At 34.4% G+C, this 21,773-nt stretch overlaps 1 protein-coding gene across 4 annotated transcripts in view; it reads left to right on the forward strand.

Moving 5' to 3' along the window:
* CD36 (CD36 molecule) overlaps positions 1 to 21,773 on the forward strand; it is a 125,845-nt gene that overhangs the window by 87,819 nt on the left and 16,253 nt on the right. For all 4 annotated transcript variants that reach the window (XM_043966260.1, XM_043966259.1, XM_043966258.1 and 1 more), the window contains 6 exons: positions 4,710 to 4,870; positions 8,795 to 8,939; positions 11,335 to 11,514; positions 12,180 to 12,271; positions 16,460 to 16,506; positions 19,269 to 19,338. In XM_043966260.1, the coding sequence (XP_043822195.1) occupies positions 4,710 to 4,870; positions 8,795 to 8,939; positions 11,335 to 11,514; positions 12,180 to 12,271; positions 16,460 to 16,506; positions 19,269 to 19,338 (695 nt within the window). The remainder of the gene's footprint in view (positions 1 to 4,709; positions 4,871 to 8,794; positions 8,940 to 11,334; positions 11,515 to 12,179; positions 12,272 to 16,459; positions 16,507 to 19,268; positions 19,339 to 21,773) is intronic.

Below are 21,773 nucleotides of genomic sequence, written 5' to 3' on the forward strand. Positions count from 1 at the left end.
CAGAATCATTAGGCAGAACTAAATTCCTGTTTTAACTTATTCATTCTTTCCTTAAGTGACCTTTGAGCAAGCTCCAATATGGTAGGAAGAACATTGGACTAGAAATCCAAACTGAGTTCCAGGGCTGGCTCTTCCACTTACTAGACCACATGATTTTGAACAAGTTGAGAAATCTCTGTGGGCTGTAATTTCCTTTTGTGCAAGATATTAAGATCCCTTCCAGATATGAACTCCTATTTTTCTTGAATTCACAAGAAAGGGATATATGTGGTAGTGATTATAATGGTAGTAGGTGGCACTGAATCCTAGTTTTGAGCCAAATGGAAGATGGCCTGTTTCAAACTTCATAGTTGACATAGTCAGTTAAGACTGCCTAATGAATTCCACAAATAATATAATTCTTTAAGTGTAAACTTTTAGAATAAGCTCAGTGCTATACTTAGCTGGCAAGGAAGGTGAAGGAGGGGAATACAGCTATGTCCTCATTACTGCAAGTAATGAATCTCCTGAAGAGGTCCCATGTATTTGAATTTACACTATTTGAAGTTATAATTATGTAAAATATGGTGATTGGTTCTAGACCAATTTATGTAGAATTATTATTAGAATTATGTAGTGCAGGGGGTGGCTAGATAGCACAGTGGATAAAGCAATGGCCCTGGATTCAGGAGTACCTGAGTTCAAATCTGGCCTCGGACACTTGACACTAGCTATGTGACCCTGGGCAAGTCACTTAACCCCCATTGCCCCACAAAAAAAAAAAAAGAATTATGTAGTGCAGATTCAAATATGGGGGAGCCCTTCATTGGATTCATTTTTCAACCTAATTGGGACCTAGAAGTAGGTTACAAAAAAGTGATTTTTAATCTGCAGGAGTTTATAATTCTAGTATAAATATATAAACTTATGAAAACATTCAAACAAATGAATATGTAAGCAAGTGAGAGAGAAGCTAATTAATCTTAAGATTTCCAGTAAGAGCTGTAATGTTCCAGGAGGAAGTTCTTTTTAAATGAGTTAATTTCTCTTTAAAAGGGCCTGACACACCTTTTGCCATAGGCTGCTCTTTCCCCTAAATATATTTGATATTTCATCTATGCCAGGATCCCTGACTTACTGCAGTTATATAACTAAAGAGTTACAGATATATATTTTTTGCAGCACAGCATGTAGTTATCTTTTTTTTTTCTTGTACTGGAAACCATTTAAATAACCTTACTCTACTTGGGAAAACAGTATTTTCTAACCAGAACAACACATACTAAAATAGTATAAAATTTTCCTTCATCAGCTAAATATTTGGAGCAAAATATTTCCTTGGAAGTAAGCCTTCATTCACCAAATGAAATGTACTAGATAGCTTATGCTTTTCACTCTCTTTCTCTGAAATTGTCACTCATTTTTCTTTTTGGTCAAACTGAATGTTTGTATACAAAGAGTACACACTTCTAGTGTAAGAAACTATCAAAAGAATTTTTATATATGACAAGACATGGAGATAGTTTTGATCTGCTAAGATACTACAAGAGGGGGTGAAAAGTAATTTCTGTGAATGATGGAATATTGTATATGGAAGTATCTTCTGGTTTATCATGGTGAAACTGATTTGTCACCTGTTTGGGATTAGTATGGGACCACTATTGAAGACCACAACCCATTAGTAACTTACTAGAAAAAATGTGATACAACTGCTTGGAACAGAGAGGTTAAATTTCTAGTGTCATACAGTTAATAAATGTGAAAGGCTGGATTTTAACCTATGTCTTTCTGACTCTACCCACAACTATCCACTCTGCTATGATGATTCTTTTTGTAGGCTTAGTAAACTATGGAAATAAGTCTTTTTATGGAATCTTAGAATGCTTTCAAGGCTGTGACATGCAGTAGAACAAGGGTGTGATACAGTATATAAATAAAACAGAGACACTGGATTTAAGTTCAAATTCCCGCTATTGTTCTTACTACATGTCAACTTGGAAAAGTGACCTAAAATCATTTGAATTAGCAATTTGTATGGTAGACAGCACATTAGACTTTGACTCAAAATGACCCCAGTTTAAATCCTGCATCAGATATTTATTAGCTATGTTATTCTAGACATATTACTTAAATCATCAGCAGCCTCAATTTTCTCATTTGTAAAATGGAGATAATGGCATCAACTTTGCCCATGTTTTTGTTAAGGTCTAATGAAATAGCTTAAGTAAAATTTGTTCTCTTTCTCACTTGCCCCCTCCCCCAACCCCAACTCTCCCTCTCTGTCTGTTTCCCTGTCTCTGTTCCTTTCTGTCTCTTTAGCCCCTGTCTCTTTTCCTCTGTTTCTGTCTCTCTATGTATCTCCCCTTCTCTTCTTACTTCTCTTTTGTCTCTCTCTCTCCCTCTCTCATCTCTGACTCTCTTCTTTTTTCTATCAATATATTGTGTTAGTTTCTATCACCACCAACACCACTGTCATAATAATAACGATCATCAGAGTTTTTCTACAATGATTACATGGAAAATACCTACTTAACTCATTGATTTGTAAGGCTCAAATGGAAGTATTTTGTTGATTGCAAAGTACCTTATCTTACTTTGACAATGATGAAAGTAATAGTAACTCATATTTATAAATGGTTTATGGTCTACACGTTATTCAAAAAATCCTTTTGAGATACATATTCGGAATATTATTTTCATTTTATAGAAAATAAACAAAATTTTCCCACAGTGACACCGGTTAAAAGTAGATTGTAGTCTTCTGATTTTCTTTTCTTCTGGTGATCTCTCCTCTATATTATGGTACATTTTTGGAGCATTATAACTGGTCATTTGTGTAGCCACCACCAACTCAGTTCAAAATAGATTCAAACTACAGGATTTTAAAAAAATTACTTTCAACTGAAATCTGAAGCCATTTTTTTCTTGGAATTACTTTATCTTATATATTAGACAGTGAGAAAGGGGCTTTGAAGATGGCAAGGACATTTAGAACTAAAGTACAAAGAGTAGCTAGTGTGGAGAAAGGTAGAAGTTAGATTTTAGCAATCCTTAGGAAAAGGCCAGTTGATAAAGCTATTTCTTTTCACATGGCTCTTTTCAGGTTGAATCTTTCTGATGTCTCTTTCTTTGTCTTTTCCATATAACTCTAGGATAAAACTGTCCTGACCTGGGCAGCCTTCCTATGACACTTCATTTGGAATATTGTCTATCTCAATGATGTTTTTTCCCCTTTCACATTATGACTGTATTCATGGCAAGTTAATTGAGAATACCAAACAAATTCACTTTATTATGCTTTTTCTTTCTGCAGGAATTGCACTGCTCTCTCTTGCCTGAATCTCTAGAGTCACAGACTCTAAAGTGTTTTCATGTATTTTCTTTTTTTAATGTATACAAGTCTTTTTTCCCTGAAAAGAGAAATCTGTGACTAAATCAAATACTACTTGAGTTTCACTGAGGGAATACAGCTTTGATGTTTTGGGATATTTGCAGGGTTTTGTAGAAAAATTATGTGGTTAGAGGGTCTGTGGATGCCATTTGAAAACATGGATGCTGTCCCTACATTGCGCTTCTTACGAAGATTATGATGACACCAACTAATGTTTGTCAAGTCATCTTCTGTCTGAAGTCACTCACCAGAAATTATAGAAATATAGAATTTGAGTTTATCTGAGGCCTTAAATCACAGACTAGAACAAATAAAAGGAAAATTATATTAGAGTTGACTATGAAGAGGGAAAAGTTACTACATGACACTTTTGCTGGAAACTGACTGAAATTTTGAATGTTCCAAACAATCATACTTCAGATGACTATAGATATGAAAAGCTAAGCTTATGGAATGTGGGCTCTCTCAGACCAAAAGATGGATAGGCTACAATTGATGGTGTGGGTTTCTTATCAGAGGACCAGCATAGCTAAAATCAGATTTATTATTTTTTTTTTGCCTACAAAAACACTGAAAAAATATTTACTAATGATTGTGATCTATGTCACTGGAGTTCCCTCATCAGTTGGAAGACCTTACTAATGATATAACTCTCAAAGTAGCAAAAAAAAGTGATTGACTCAGTAGTTTCTCAAAGACCTTTGAGTTGCTTATTTAAATTTCCATGTTTCTAGAAGAGGGTTTTTTTTCTTTAAGGAAATATAAATATTTGTGCCTATATGTATATAAAGACATATGTGTATGTGTGTATACATATGTATATGTATATATATGTGTGTGTGTATATATATATATATATATATATATATATATATATATATATAAGCAATTTGTTGCGTGTTTTTTTTTCCCTTTGTGAATCTAAGTAAATTATACACAAGCAACCAGGTATCTTTTTCACTGCTACGAAATTCTCATAACACATTTAAAATTTGCTTACAACATTTTGTTGCTAAATTTTGCAATAAAGTTCCCCTAGCATTAATCCTGTTCTTGAAAACCATTTCCTTAAAATCACAGAAACTTGTCTGCACTATTGCAGATTTGCTGTCTCTTGACAAAAGGTTAACTTGAAAAGGTTCCTACAGTAATTTAAAACAAATTCTGTTGCAAGTATGTGGCAACATTGCAGGGTGACTTTTTTATAACAAGGTTGCTCTAAGTATTAGTTTTCCATTTGGGTGATGAAATGTTATGAACTCCCACTGCTATAATCAGCATTTTTTCCCTGCAAACTAATTCAAATTTACTGGGTGTGTGTTTTTTTTCCTTTCCATAGCAATGTGTCATTGAAGAAGGTACAATTGCTTACAAAAATTGGGTTAAAACAGGCACGGAAGTTTACAGACAGTTTTGGATATTTGATGTGCAAAATCCAGAGGAGGTGATGATTAATAGTACCAATATTAAAGTTAAGCAAAGAGGCCCTTATACATACAGGTAGGTGAAAATTCAACCGAATAAATGACAATGTTTCCTGAATGACAAATGCTGTGTGCTCATTGTCAATTCAACCATTTGACTAAGGATATGTCTATGAATCCTTTGCCTCTTTTGCAAAATGGGATATACTACATTTTTTCTTGGGATGAAAGAAATAAAGACACAAAAGAGGCAGATCTAGTGGCTTCCTCGATAATTTAATCAGTAGAAGAAAGAAAAATCATACAATGTTATAAAATCCCATCAACTTACTCAAACTTTGGTTAAGTCCAAATTTCTTCTATGACTATTTTCTTTTATGTATTAGCAAGAAATTCATTTTCCATCTTTTAGAGTTCATATTTATTATCATATTTTCATGTTAGCTCAGTGGTTGTGTGTAGGTGCTAACAAGAAAAATTTTCTCAGGCTTAAAAACAAAAATTAATTTTGCCAACATTAAGTATATGCTAGTTTCCTATAGTTCAATATACAGGATTCATGCAGTATAGTTTATATGGCTTCCAGTCAAAGAAATAAAGCTTTTCTTTGGAATACTGAAAACCATTAAAAAGGGGGGTTGCATATATTTCTGGTTTTAGAACTTAAAAATCCGAGGTCTTCCTTTATTTTTTCCCTGATTTTTCCCAATATCGAGACTCCTGAAATGCATTTTATATATCCGTGATTGGATGAATAAAATCTTTTAGCTAGAAATATGTCTTAGAGATCATGTAATCTAAAACCTGTATTTTTCAGAGTAGGAAACTGAAGCTCACAAAAAGTAAGTAATTTAAGCAAGGAACACAAAAAGTGTGCTGTAACAGGGTAGCAATTACCATTTTAGCTTACTAATGTCTAGTTCCATTTTTCTTTCCAATATAATTTGCTGCTTCCTATTTCAGTGATTGGTCTTCATCTTTATATTACATAAAATGACATTATTTATACATTGACCAAGTGTGAATATATAAAAAGTGATGACAAGAGCCTGATTTTTTTAAATAAAAGACAGGATTTAAGAATGTGATATTTCTGATTCTCAAACTAAATCCTGCCACATTATTGGGTAGGAGCCAGTGGCGTTTCAAATTTGTAATCAGAGGGTTGAGGATCAAATACAAACTCTCTTATTTGTTTTACGTGTGATCTTTGGCAAATCAATTCTTCCCTGGAAGTCTGTTTCCTTATCTGTAGATTTAGGTGGTTGGAAGCCCTGAAAGGTCCCTTCTATCTCTAAATCTATGATGCCATGATTTTTTCCCTCATGGATGTTTATATTCCCATCTAAACCAGGTCTAACATTCTGTCCTAACTGGTCCCATAGTTGAGTATCCTATTTGCCCCCTATTGACTCCACATTTAAATTCTACTTTTTCTTTTTTCTTTTATTGTAGGCAGCATTTTTAGGGTAAAAAATGAAGACAGTATTCAAAGTAGAGAAGTCCCTTTAGGATTAGAGTTGGGTTTTTAGTTTTTCTTTCCTTTTCTTCCCCATATCCCCACTACTTAACACAGTGCTTTTCCCTTAGTAGGTACTTAGCAAATACATGTTAAATATTCAACCTCACTGAAAAAAAAAGTATAAAATTGTGTTACACCTATATACCATTATCAGGTACCACCTCCTCTTCTTCTTTCCTCCTCTTTTTCATCTTCCTCCTTCTTTTCTTCATTTTTCTTACCTTTCTCCTCTCCTTCTGCCTCTTCTTTCTCTTCTTCTTTCTCAACACTCCTTCTTCTGCCTCCTCTTTTCCCTCATTCTCTTATCTCAAATCACCTCCCAGAGAAGTTTAAAGGAAGCCTGTGTGATTAGTGAATACTTGTTTCTAATATTCTGGCAAAAATAGCAAATATTTCTTCTTGATCCTCCTAAAGTTAAAGAAATAATTAATTAAAAATAAATAAAACAGGAAAAAGCCTGCATTTCCCTATTTCCACAGACCAGACATCTATGGATAGGAGCTTTTCCTGTGTCTCCCTGGAAGCATGTCTGCTAGCTAGGTGACAGTATTTAGGATTAGGAGTTACCCTCATGGGGCAGGTAGGTGATGCAGTGGATAGAGCACCGGCCCTGGATTCAGGAGGACCTGAGTTCAAATCCGGGCTTAGACACTTAACACTTACTAGCTGTGTGACCCTGGGCAAGTCACTTAACCCCAATTGCCTCACAACAACAACAACAACAACAACAACAACAACAACAACAACAACAAAAAGAAGTTACCCTCAGGGAAGAGTTCATTCTTCTTCATATCTTGACCTTCAATTCAGCCCTACACCTACACCCCAGAAAGGCCCACTTGTATAAACCTCTCAATATTCTCTAAAGTCTATTTCAAAGTGTAGCTATGATGAAATTCTTATATTCACACTAAACCATCCTTAAGGCATTCTAAATGAAACATAAAAAAAATAAAAATAAAAAACAACCATTTGTTATTGGACAATGCTTACAGTTTCTTTTGAACTCACATTTTGATAAAACATGGATAAAATGCATATTAGGCTTCAAATTAAGATACATAATCTTATTGCAAATGTTTTCCAAAAATTGGATGTTGGAAAAGGCTACTTCAATCCAACATTTTCTTTTAAATAGTACCATCTGTTGGTTAGATTTTGTAATTGCAAAAGCAGCAAACAGCCCTATTTGGGTATAAATCATTGCTGTTATGAATTTTTTAAAAGCATGTAAGGAATTGATTATGTATATGGTACAATTCATAGTCATTTGTAATGGTATTCAATAATAATTGCATCTATATAATTCTCAAAAATCCAAGTAATTGCTTTAGAATAATCACTTTCTTAATAAAGCAAATCCTCTGATAGCCATCCATGACAATCTATCCAGTTTATTTTGTATTTATGCTCAATTGTAAAATATGTTGTCCCACAAGAAAATTTTTTTTCACTTTTTCCAACATCTCTATTCTTATAAGAATGTTTCAGGTTATGGATTGTATGTGGAAAGAATAAGTGAACTTTAAGTTCTAGACCATGAAGTTAAACTCGATATATGGAATTTTCTGTTGGTCTTTAATCTCTCCCCTACTACTTCCAACAGCCAAGATAGAACATTTTCCCCTTCTGATCATCCCCCTTCAGCCTCCATCTTTAACAGGGCTAGTCGAGTCACAGATATATTTAGCAAAGATCACCTTCATTCCCATCTTCTTTAAATAAAGCATGTGAATAGGAGTCACCTTATTGTGTATAATTATACCTTAGAGTTATGTACTAAACTCTCTTTTCTTCTTTAATTAGCTATTTACAGACATAAAAAAGGGCAGTGAGGGTTAAGTGACTTGCCCAGGGTCACACAGCTAACATGTATCAAGTGTCTGAGGCCATATTTGAACTCAAGTCCTCCTGAAACCAGGAGCTGCCCCCAGGGATATGAACTTTTAAAGTCTCATTGCTTGCAATAGCCCTGGACATACAAACCTTCTAATAAAAGCATAAGATGTTTACATATTTGTAACCAGATTAAACATGTCAGGCAGCCTCTTCAGAAATCAGCTATCTTTGTGAAAGAATTCTGATAATTATTTAAGTTAACCTGTGGCTAGGTGATGAACTGGGACTTATATTAGAAATGACTTAGTAAGTTTAAAATTACTTCAATAGTGTTAACTAAAAAATAAAATTAGTCTCAACAAATCTACTAAATTATTGTTAATTAAGTATCCACCCTATGTAAGTCACCTCTCTTGAGTCTCAACATATCTAAAGAAATCCATTTAAATATGTAGTTAATCTTCTATAAAGTCTAGTCTTTCATTCAATTAGCCATTCACATGAAAACAGTTTAATTTGTTAAGTATTACTCTACATGTAAAACTGATGATTCTTTTTAATTTTGGAAGATTTTATCATAGTATTTATTATAATGTGTCCTTACGAAGTTATTTTTAAAATTTTCATTTTGTTTTTCAGAGTCCGCTATCTAGCCAAGGAAAATCTAACTCACAATGCAGACAACACAGTTTCTTTTTTGCAGCCCAATGGTGCCATCTTTGTACGTGAACTGTCAGTTGGAACAGAAAATGACAGCTTTACTGTCCTCAATCTTGCTGTTGCAGTACGTTTGTTGGCATGGGCCAGGGGTGGGGGGAAAGGGTGAGATGGAGTGGCAAGTGATAACACAATTTATTTGTAAATCTCCTAGGATTCCTTTAGAGTCAGCTTGTTGTTAATTCCAGTATAAAGCAGGTTTAAAAAAAAATCCTGACCTGTTATAATACAGTTTACCCAAAATATATGTATTAATATAATTCCTGAATACTAGTCTTTAAAATGAGTCATTATAGCATGTGTAATTTAAAAAAAATCAAAACAAAAGATGTGATTGGGAAAAATAAATTCAAGCCTCAGAATGGGATAATGATTTATTCAGGGTTGTTCTTGCCTCCTTTCTCAAATTTATTAATTTATTTCTTTTCTATTCTACAAAAAGGTCTTCCATTTATACTATACTGACTTTGGGTAAATCATTGAATTTCCCTGGGCTTCATTTTCCTACCATATTGGCAGCTAGGTGGTGCACTGGATAGAGTACTGGCACTGAAGTTGGGAGGACCTGAGTTCAAATCTCACCTCAGACACACTAACTGTCTGACACTGGGCAGGTCACTTAACCCCAGTTGCTCAATCAATTAATTAATTAATTGGCCAATTCCGTGCTCCATATTTTCCATTCTACTTGGCAAATGTTTTAATTTCTTGACTATATGATTTCCCTGGAATACGTTTATGGGCCCTGTTTAAAAAAATCACGTAAGAAAGACCTGGGAAAAGGAAGCATTCAGTACACTGAAAGCTGATATGCATCAATAATGTATCATGAAAACCCCCCAAAAAAACTAAAGTGAGTTTAGTTTGAATTAAGAGGCACAAGGGGCAGCTAGGTGGCACAGTGATAGAGCACTGGCCCTAGAGTCAGGAGGACCTGAATTCAAATTCAGCTTCAGACACTTAATACTTACTAGCTGTGTGACCCTGGGCAAGTGACTTAACCCCAATTGCCTCACCCAAAAATAAATAAATAAATAAATAAATAAATAAATAAATAAATAAATAAATAAATAAATAAATAAATAAATAAATAAATAAATAAATAAATGAATGAATAAATGAATAAATGAATAAATGAATAAATGAATGAATAAATAAATAAATAAATAAATAAATAAATAAATAAATAAAATTAAGAGGCAGTGTTTAGTATGCAGAAGTTTGTAGCCTTGCTATACTTTGACCTGGTAAGAACACAGGTAGAATATTCAGTTCAGTTCTGAATACTCCATTTTAATGTTAGGTTGTACTCAAGTTGTTTAAATATATAGGGATGTGCTGAAAGGTTCAGGGAAGGCTATGTTAGCTATGTCTGGAATCTTGCCTATACCTCTGAAAGGGATACTTTAATCCAGGGCCATATCCAGTGAATCTCATATATATCTTGCCACTGGATCCAGATGACTCTGGAGGAGAGAGTGAGGCTGGAGACTGCACAGACCTGCTTCACTTAAAAATATTCAATTCATTGCAAGTCACAACATCATCCCAACGTCATGGTCTTCTTCAAGAACAAAGGAAAAACAACAACAACCTATTCTATAAAGTGAGGTGATTGAACAAGATGATCCTGCCAAGGCCTTTGCAATTCTCAATTTGTGACACCAAGATTAACATCATTAGCATTATTCAGCTAGTGTAAAATATTGGAATTTTGAAAGGGAAGCCTCACTGGATTTGGAAAGAAATCTTCAAGGATGGGAAAAATATGACTAAGCTTAAAAAACATAAGAACATGAGCATGGTGTATTTAGGTTCTGTCTTGATTTAAAGTCTCAAATAAAGAAGCAGAGGATGAGATTGCATAAATACAATGTGTGTAGTTTTGGAGAATATTAAATGCCAGGATGAGGAGTTTTGACTTAATCCTATAATCATGGAGAACTATTAACACATTTTTTAAATTGAGGTAAAATTATGAACGTAAAAGAAAGAACAGGTTTATTAATTATTCTTTTGGAATTAGTATGAAGAATACATCAGAACTGGAAAAAATAGATGCCAATTACAAGGCTATTGAAATAATTATATATACAGAAGTAAATGGCAGAAAATGAATCCCAACTTTCCTCCTCTTACCCCCAAATTAACAATAGTTAGTTTACTTATTATCACTTGGGGCTGTGCATATCACCAGATCAGTTCTGTGGTCACCAACACTGGATTACAAAAGCATTAGATTGTATTAACTGCAGCAAACAGCAATAATAACTGAGGCTAAAATAGTCTGGTTCCTTGTTAGTTTATGTTTATTCAAGTAGCCCTGGTTTCAGTGGATTTGGTGACCTAAATTTTTTGGTCTTGACAAGATTTAGTAGCAGTCTTAAATAAAGGCTGTCAATTCCATTAAAGGTTAATATAATGCAATCTTTGTTAGATTTTAATTTTTATTTTATTTATAGGCTGCGCCCATTCTGTATCCAAATACCTTTGTCCAGATGTTATTAAATTCACTTATCAAGAAGTCAAAATCATCTATGTTCCAAGTCAGAACCTTAAAAGAATTATTGTGGGGCTATACAGATCCATTCCTCAAGTTGGTTCCCAACCCTGTTGATACGACAGTTGGACTATTCTATCCTGTAAGTAACAAATATTCAGAGTTCTTTATATCTTGTGGGTGGGTGAAGAAAATTCATTGATATTCATTTGAATTATTGTGACTTTTAATGTTATATTATAGAGAACTAGTACCAGAGATTTTTAAGAACTCCTAATAAATGTATTGTTGAAATAATGGAAAGAACCACAAATGCAGGGAAATCATCAGAATTATGCTAATGATGTTAAGTGAACAAGGAATACAATTGGCCCTTTTGCTTTAGCACCCAATATAACCATTATCATATACTGGAAACCATCTTGATTATACTTTGGTCTTTTTTCTATTTTATTGCATTTCAAATTTTAATTGAGATCTTTTTTTTTTATCAATTTGTATTGTTTCCTTCCTCCTTCATAGTTCTCTATTTACTCTGTTTTTCATTCTATTAGCAAACAATTAATTTGCCTTCTAAACAAAACAAGACTATTTCATTCTTAGATCTTCATTTCATTAAGCTGGTTAGAATACTGTGTTTAAATTTAATAGACCATGGACTTTGAATTTCTTGAAGATTTTCATTTGCTTTAATTTGTATATCAAATGAAAAGTCACAATTTTCATTAAAAATTATTCCCTACCATTATACAGCTTTAAAAAGTGACATTGCATAAATAAATTTCTCTCTTTTGTCTTTTTTTGCAGTACAACAATACAGCAGATGGAGTTTACAAAGTCTACAGTGGAAAAGATGACATAAGCAAAGTTGCCATAATTGATTCTTATAAAGATAGCAAGTATGTGGCTTTTCATTGAGACCATGTTCTTTCTTTCTTTCTTTCGTTTTTGTGGGGGGCGATGAGGATTAAGTGACTTGCCTTAGGCCACACAGCTAATTAAGTGTTAAGTGTCTGAAGCCAAATTTGAACTCAGGTCCTCCTGAATCAAGGGCCAGTGCTTTATCCATTGTACCACCTATCTGCCCCCAAGAGACCATGTTATTTCTACCTGTGTATATCTAAAACATTTTGAGGGATTGTTTAAGTTTGGAAGTTTTAAAGATAATCATATTTTCTAAGTACAAACTCAGTTCTTGGGCTGAACCTGTTTTCTTTTTGTTTTGTTTTGTTTTGTTTTTAAAACTACAACAGCAAGTTGAAAAATGAAAAATTGGATTGAATAGCTAATTTTATTTTATACAAAAATTCAGCTAATTGGTTTGAACTTTGTTGAAGCTACCACAATGGGATATATTCATTGGCATTATTCAACTTGAGTGTGTCTAAACATGATTGAGTGAATTATCATGTTTTCTTAAGTGCAGTGTTGCCACTGAGAATCCCTTATAAGATTATTCTTCCTTTCTGTATTTGTGCCACCACATTGATTGACAGGTTGTATTTGCCTATAAAGTAGTCCTCTTCTCTGGATTTAGGAAGAAACGTAGGAAATGCTATTCTTTGGGCTTTTCCCTATTGCCACATGTAGCCACAAATGATGTGGAAAGTGTATAAAACTCAATTAAGAAAAAGTAACCTAGTATTTCTATATTGATTGGGCTGTGCCTTCTTTTGATAGTGCAAAAGTAGAATTAGTGTGAAATAAGGGTTAGAACATAATTTATCGGAACATTTATGATCTATCTGATTTGTAATTTAACTTTGGAGATAGAAAACATGGTTATCTTTTCTTATATTTAGCTAAGAAAAGAAATTGGTCACTTCCTTGCTCCATATTTTCTACTCTACTAGGCAAATGTTTTAATTTCTTGACTGTATGATTTCACTGGAAGATATTTATGGGCCCTGTTAAAAATTCATATAAGAAAAACCTGGGAGAAAGGAGCATTTAGTGGACTGAAAGTTGATATACATCAATAATATATCATGATAACCCCCAAAAGCCATGTGAGTTCAGTTTGAATTAAGAGGAACAGTGCTTGGTATGTAGAAGATTGTTGTCTTGCTATACTTTGACGTGGTCAGACTACAGGTGGAATATTCTGTTCAGTTATGAACACCACATTTTAGTGTAAGGTTGAGCTCAAATTGTTTAAGTAAGTATATAAGGATGTGTTAAAAGGTTCAGGGGAGGCAATGTTAGATACATCTGGAATCTTGCCTATACGTCTGAAAGGGATACTATAAATCTTTACTTGAATAGAGCATAAGAAGGAGTGACAAGGATGATCTTTTTGCCTTCCTCTGAGAGAGGAAGTACCAGACTAGAATTCTAGAATAATATCTATTTGCCTACCTAAATGTTGTTGGTCTAGGGGCATGAATGGTTAAAAAAAAAGTCACTTTCCTTCTCTCTCTCTCTCTCTCTCTGTCTCTGTCTCTCTCTCTTGCAATGAGTGTTAAGTGACTTGCCCAGGGGCACACAGCTAGTAAGTGTCAAGTGTCTGAGACCGCATTTGAACTGAGGTCCTCCTGAATCCAGTGCCAGTGCTTTATCCACCATACCACCAACTGCTCCCCTGACCACTATTTCTTAAGGATAAAGGCACCTAAACCTTTCCCCTACCAGTTTGACCCCTTTCTGCCAATTGATGGTTTCACCAAAGACCTTCACTAATACTGAAAAGGAAGTAAATACATTTATTAAAACAGATTAGAAAGAAATAGTCTCACAGATTAGAATAGATGACAAAATATGGAAGTGTGAATGAGTTATTCAAATGTAAGCAAAATCACATTCATTCAAGAGAGGGTGTAATTTCAACCAAGGGGAAATTCCCCATAGTCTCTATGGAAGCTAGGTTGAAATTAGGGTCGTGATGAGGAGCTGAAGAGTGAAGAGTTGGCTTCTCCTGTATGTCCACGACAGCTTTTCTCTTTCTCCTCCAAATATGTGTGTGTATGTACACACACATACACATACATAAATACACACACATACCACTAGAGGAAGGAATGAAGACTATATCTTTTCCTCATAGCTTTCTTGCCAAATAACTTCACCCTTCACACAGGCATGAAGGGTTGCATCAGCTTTCTTTCCACCAATTAGCAGAGTCTCAGGCAAAATGCTCCTGAATTCACTGGAAATCTTGATTACATTAGGGAGGATATCAACCAAAAAGGGATTCCCAAAGTTCCATGTAATGATTTCTTAAAAATAGAAAAGGAAAAAAAATTGGGCAAAGCCAGGAACATAAGATGGGCATATTCAATTATTAGAAAGATTTTGATATGGAAGAGAAATTAGATCTATGCTTACAGAGGAAAGAACTAGGAGCAAAGAGAATAAATAAAGACTTAGGATTAGATTCAGTGAGATGAAAAGCTTTGTAACAACTTGGGTTGTTGTTCAGTCATTTCAGTCATGTCTGACTCTTTATTACTCCATTTGGGGCTTTTGTGGCAAAGATACTGGAGTGGTTTGATATTTCCTTCTCCAGCTCATTTTACAGATGAGGAAACTGAGGCAGAATTAAATGATTTACTCAGGGTCACAGAGCTATTAAGTGTCTAAGGCTGGATTTGAATTCAGGTCTTCCTTATTCTAGGCCAAGCATCCATTGAACCATTTAGTTACCCCCTAAAAAAACTTGCTCCTGGTCAATTTATCATTACAAATAGTTGGGAAAATTGTTGCTGAAAAATATGAAATAAAAGGAGTAAGAAAATAATTTATCACATGTAAATAACCACTGACCCAAATTCATCTTTTTTTCCCCTTAAAATCACTATTTTGATAGTCATTTCTCTAGTGTTTGAACCTATCAGGGACAGAGTTCTTTCCATTGGTAGGCTCATCATGGGAAAATAATCTCATGGTTTCTATCTAATATGTAACAATTTGTAGAGGAATCTTGATGGTAAAGAGAAGGCTAACCATAAATGAGAAAGTGTTTGGACTCCTTCTTAAAATAAGGATATACGTTTCAGATTTTAATAGCAGTTTAATTTCTTAGTCTGAGTAAGTTGGAAAATATTGTTTTAAAAATCATGGAGTCAGGAAAACTTTGGTCCATTTAAAAGTGTTAGCATAGTAAGATAATATAGAAAAAGTAGAACCCAAGCATTTGTTTATTCAATGTGGCTTAGTCATCACTGCAAAATAATTTTTTTCCTGGTAGTAAGCTTTCATTTTTTATAGTGCTTACCAGGTAATAAGTTGTGTCTATGTAGAGCACACACTTCGATATTAGCCTAACTTGTTATACTAGCTCTACTAGCCCTGGGCAAATCCTTTAACTCCCCTGCATCTCAGTTTCCTCATTTACCAAATGGAAGGGTTGCATTAGATGGCCTCTGAGGTTTCTTCCATCTCTGGATCTTTGATCTTACATGCAATGTCAGGGAGGTTCAAGGAAGATAGGGAACAAAATAGAACCTGTAAGATTGAGAATTAAAAGCAATATGGTGTGGTAGAGAGCTAGCATGTGTTCAAGTGCCGACTCACTTAACCTTTTAGTATCTTAAACAGTTATCTGAGACTTTCAGTTCAAAAGTGGCATCTTATCATCATTGGTAGAGGGAATCCACACTAGGCAATCTTTCTATGACTGGAAGTAGTGGTCAGACTGAAAACATACAGAAGGAGATATGTGATATATAAGGCATTGAATGCATGTTTGTATTGTGCAGGTCCTTTTTTATATAGGCACAAATTAATTCTCTGTATTACCCACAAATCATCCCAGTTAGAACAGGGGTTAAATTTTTTTAAAAGAGTAGAAATTGTGCACTTCTATAGCTTCAATATGCAAAGCTTAACTCCTCTAATGTTTTTTTCTTAATCTATAAGAGTTCCAGTTTACTTTCATATCCTTTACCCATATTTTCCAAGTCTAATTGAAAATTCAAGTAATAATCATTTCATAACTTTCCCTGTCCATTCTGAATATTAGATGCTCTAATCGGTTAGAATTCTGTAGTCTGTCATTTACAGCTTTCCCCACTAAGTCTGAAATATTTTTGCAAAAGAGATACACACAAAGTAACTAAGTTGGCTCATTGGAATATCTTCTGTTCTAGGAATCTCTCATATTGGACGGGTTACTGTAACATGATCAATGGCACAGGTAAGGACGAATATTAATGGCAAGAATTTTAATGAATCTTTTGATATTTTGATGACATCCAAAGGCTCAAACCTTGATGAACTCACAGCTTTACCTGAGTCCTTTAAAAAAATTAAAGATCTTTCCTTAAGAGAATCCTCTTCCTAGTAACAACAATATAGAATGTGGAAGTGTTAGATATGTGTTCATATTTCTTTCAAAAATTTATAGAGATAATAACATGGACTTGAAAGAATGGGAAATCAGGATAATTATTCAAATGCAAAGATGTTACCATCTGAGTTTTGAAACCAAGGAAGAATGAATGAAATGGCAAAATATGACACATCTATTTTAAATAGCCAGATATAAGGGAGGGGGATCAGTAAAAATTGGAGAAATATATCTTTCCATATTGTAATTATCTAATTATGTAAGAGATACATTAAAATTAGACATTCTAAATCATTTTCAGTGTCAACAGGGAAGCCAGAAAACTAGTACTAGAAGGTTTGAGTTGATAAAGGGAGGCAACATAATTGTATAAGGTGATAGGAACTAGGGCAGAGCTTTCAGTTTTGGGGATGTTAGTGGGAATTATTTCTAAGGAAATTAACACCCAAGATTTATCCATAATGAGAGAATTATCAGGGTTCACTGTGAAGAATATTAACCCTGGAGTCAGCAATCCTGGGTTCAGATTCTTCCTCTGATACTTAGTTCTTCTGTGACTGGGGAAGTCAATTAACTTCCCTGCTCTGAGCTTCAGTGTTTACTTCTTTTAAATGGGAGGCTTGCATTGGATGGGTCTTTGAACTTTCTGTTTTAGATCTGACCCTATAATCTTGTGGTCAGTGTAAAGCATGAGTCAGGAGAGCAAGGAAAGAGAACAAAGCTATTGAATTTGTCAACAGAGGCAACATGGAGGCAGCATGATAGAGACGTGGCCTTGGAGTCAAAAAAATCCAAGTTCAAGTCCCAGAACACATCATCTCTTGTTGCTCTAGACAACTTTCTGTCTTAGAAGCTGCAGGGAAGGTGCCAGTCTACAACATTAGGAGTTCCTTTTAACAATGAAATCACCGGCACAGTCCCTATCTATTTACCTCAATTGGAAAATATAAGAATAAGGCAGTGCTGAGCTTTGTATGATATCTCAGTTCCTGGCTCTCAGGAGTTTTTGTCTTTCTGAAAAGTGATTCTGGTTTCTTTGGCAAGTTTTCCTTGTCTCTGTTATTCCCAAACTCCTAATGAATGAACATATAAGTCTAACCTTTATATCAAATCTGTAGGCATGTTATTGTAATAAATGTCAATAAACATTCTGAGTTTTGGTTGAAGTTGTTATGGTAAATGAAATTTGAAGTGGCCCAGTATGACTGGCTAAAATAATTTCTCTGAAATTATATTTCTGTAAATAAAAAAGTATCCTGCATTATCTTTAAATGTCACGTCTTTTTCCTAAAGGAGAAAACTTCCCTTAATAATAAAACAAGCAACATTTTGATCCATGTTGAGAGGCACTCTCTAGGAAAGACCATGGGAATAATCCAAAAATATCACTCCTAGAAAAAGATACTTAAGAGAAAAGTCTAAGGAAAATATGGAAAAGATGCAGGAATAAATGGGGACAGAACAGAGGACCAAGATTAAGTCCCTGGAGGATATTTTCTTAGTAACAGCACCAAGGGGAACCAAACTTAGGAAAACAAGTTTTTCAATAGCTGTCCTTTCACTGAAGACACTTTCCCATTCCTTCTTCTCTTCAGTGAGTATAAATAATTTAATGGGGAAGTCAAATTATCAAATTTGATAAGAATCTTTGTAGCAACTGGTGTAAATATTCATTAATGTTATTTCCTTTATTTATAGTTCTTTTTGCATCACAACTGTGAAATGTGCCTTTACTAATTAGGCGTAGTTATTGAACAGGCCGCTGTACAGCTCTATTCCCTGAAGTGTCCAGATTAAGTAAAAATGGCAAAGGATTTATAATTGTTCCCTTATGTCTCAAAGAATCATTTCCTTTAGCATTTTCCAAATCTAGACACTGGAATGAAGATGGGTAGGCAGGAAACATAAAAAAATTAAGGACAAATGATCAATGATAGTCTATTTCTTTAACCATGGCCAGTAAACAGTAGCCAGTATTGGTGATAACATTATATTAAAAAGAAAATTGATTTCTTTGGGTCAAAAATAATAAATATTTTATACTGTGTTGTGTATAATTTTGTTTCATACAAATGTATGTATATATGCATTTTACCAGCAGTGCTTTGCTATGGTATGTAGTCAATAAGTATCTAAGTTACGGCTGGGAGAGTGAACATACAGAATGCCTTGGTTTTTGCTTTTCAGTAGTTAAATTTCCAAGTTCTTAAATAGAAGACTTTCATCTAGCGAGAGTTTTATACCTATTTTCAATGATTATATAATAGCTTCTAGGACAAACAAAACATTATCAAAAATATGTTGCAGCTTCTAGAGGAAGCTAAAATGCTTATTCAATGAGCCAATGACTGTATACCAAATTCTCAGATGCTTTTTTCTTTTTTAACAACCACGATTATCTACTTTCTATAAGACAAAATTATGATTTTCCATGCATTTTCAAAATTCTTAAATTCACTTTAATAGCAGAAAAATATTGATTCACACATGAAAAAGACATGAATTTAGGTTTTGTCTATAAGACAATTTTTTTCTAGCATGCACATAATACTCCACCCAGAAAAATCTGATTAGTTTTCCACTTTATCTTTCTATTGTTTGAAAAACAGATGCAGCCTCATTTCCTCCTTTTGTGGAGAAGACCAGGATACTGAGGTTCTTTTCCTCTGATATTTGCCGGTAAGACTGAGGGTATTTCTTTAAATATCATTTCAGAATTACGTTCATTTTCCCCCAAATGATTAGTATAAAGCTAAAGAAACCATATTAGTGGGGGGGGTGTATGTGTATATATATTTTTAAAGCATTTTTTTCTACTAGATTTCTATAAGCAGCTTGATGTCAGAGACTCTGTCTTTTTTTATATCTCCTATAATACCTAGTATCTATTAAATCAATCAATATTAATTGAATTACACACAGTTTGAGAGATTTTGCTTGACTTTTTGAAAGTACAGGAACAGGGACAGCTAGGTGGTACAGTGGATAGAGCACTGACCCTGGATTCAGGAGGACCTGAGTTCAAATCTGGCCTCAGACGCTTAACACTTACTAGCTATGTGACCCTGGGCAAGTCACTTAACCCCAATTGCCTCACCAAAGAAAGAAAAAAGAAAGAAAGAAAGTACAGGAACAGAGGACTCAGCAGTATGTATCTACTCTTTAAGGACCCAAAATATTAATTCTTGAATCATCTGAAAAAAGGTCACTATTTTTTCTGTTCTTCCTTTGGACCAATGCATTTTCAGGTTTATGAAACTCAGAATGTCTTTGTTACCTCTATATCTTCTATTAAAACATGGCCAGCATTCATAAAGCATCTGTTATGCAGAAATAATTGTGGAAGGCACTGAAAAAGATTCATATATAAGACATTCCTGCCCCCAAAGATCTTATAATGTAGTGGGGAAAGGAGACCCATACTTACAAGACTGTAATACAAATTAGAATAAAGAGAAATGGGAAGGCTTATTAGACATCTGAGATGAATTATTCACTGGCTTAGAGAATTGGGAAAACCTGTGGAAGAGGGAATATGGAAGTTAAATCCTGAAGGATATAGAGAATTTATATCTATTTTTAAACATTCATTGATAACTTCTGTTTATACATCACCATAATTTCCAAATACATAACTACGCCGCCTTTCCCCTCTCAAGCCAGATACCAGTAATCCAGCTCTTAAAAATAATAAGTTAGAGGAAGCATTTGTTTGTTTGTTTGTTTGTTTGTTTGTTTTTGGCAGGGCAATGAGGGTTAAGTGACTTGCCCAGAGTCACACAGCTAGTAAGTGTCAGATGTCTGAGGCCGGATTTGAACTCAGGTCCTCCTGAATCCAAGGTCAGTGCTCTATCCACTGTGCCACCTAGCTGCACCTAGAGGAAGCATTTGTATCAATTATCAAGCATTAATTGGATATATCTTAGGTGCTGGGGACAGGGCATAAAAAGACAAAAAGATGATCCTTGCCCTTGAGCGGCTTACATTCTAGCCAATGAAGGAAAACGTGTACATGTGGGGGGCAGCTAGGTGGCACAGTGGATAAAGTACCAGCCCTGGATTTAGGAAGACCTAAGTTCAAATCCAGCCTCAGACACTTGACACTTACTAGCCGTGTGACCCTAGGCAAGTTACTTAACCCTCATTGCCCCATAAAAAAACTAACAAACAAAAAAACATGCACAAGTATTTGCTTATTCAAATTGTATACAAAAAGAATATAAGATAATTTGAAAAAGATATGGAACGGTTTCATATAGAAGGAAACATGTATGCTTAGTCTGGAAGAAACTAGGGATTGTAAGAGGTGGAGGGAGGTGATAATGAATTAATGTCATGCATGAGGGACAGCTACTAATTAAAAGTATAATATATGTATGATTTTATTGGGTAGATATTTTAAGGGTGGGGAATGGGACAACATTCTAAGTATTGGGGAAAATATGGCAAAGCAGAAATTCTAAAGATGCTTAAGGAAGGACTGAGAATAACTCGGACAATGTCAAAACAGCTGGTTAGTACGTTAAATAATGATTTGTAAGACAAACCTAGAAAGGAATGTGAATCCAGACCATGGAATACTTTGACTGCTAAACAAAGAAGATTACTCAAAATTATTGGTCAGCAGATTACCATTAAACCTCATTTTACAGAAGAGTGATATTTGAATCAGAAGATCAATCTGGAAGTAGTGTAAGAAATATTTTGGAGGTGGATAAGATTGGAAGCAGAGAGATAGATTAGAACTCTAACCCAGGTTTGTGATAAAAAGTATCTCTGCCAGGATAGTGACACTTAAAACAGAAAGAAAAAGAAAAATTTACAAGAGGTATCATAGGGAAAATGAACATCCCTTGACATCTGAATGAATGAGGGAAAGGAGAGGGAAGAGACAAAGGCAATGCAAGGTTATAAGCCTATGTGACTGGAAACATGTGGCTCCATGAACAAATCTGGGAAAGTCAGGAAGAGGTACAGGATTGGAGGGAATGACAAATCTTTCTCTCTAGGGGCATGTTGAATTTGGTTTTCTGAGTATAAATACAGGGAGATGTGACCGATGGGTAGTTAGAAATCAAAGATGATGATTTAGAAATCACCTGAATAAAAGTGAT

The sequence above is a fragment of the Dromiciops gliroides genome, chromosome 5 (assembly GCF_019393635.1).
Source record: "Dromiciops gliroides isolate mDroGli1 chromosome 5, mDroGli1.pri, whole genome shotgun sequence".
Lineage (NCBI taxonomy): Eukaryota > Metazoa > Chordata > Mammalia > Microbiotheria > Microbiotheriidae > Dromiciops > Dromiciops gliroides.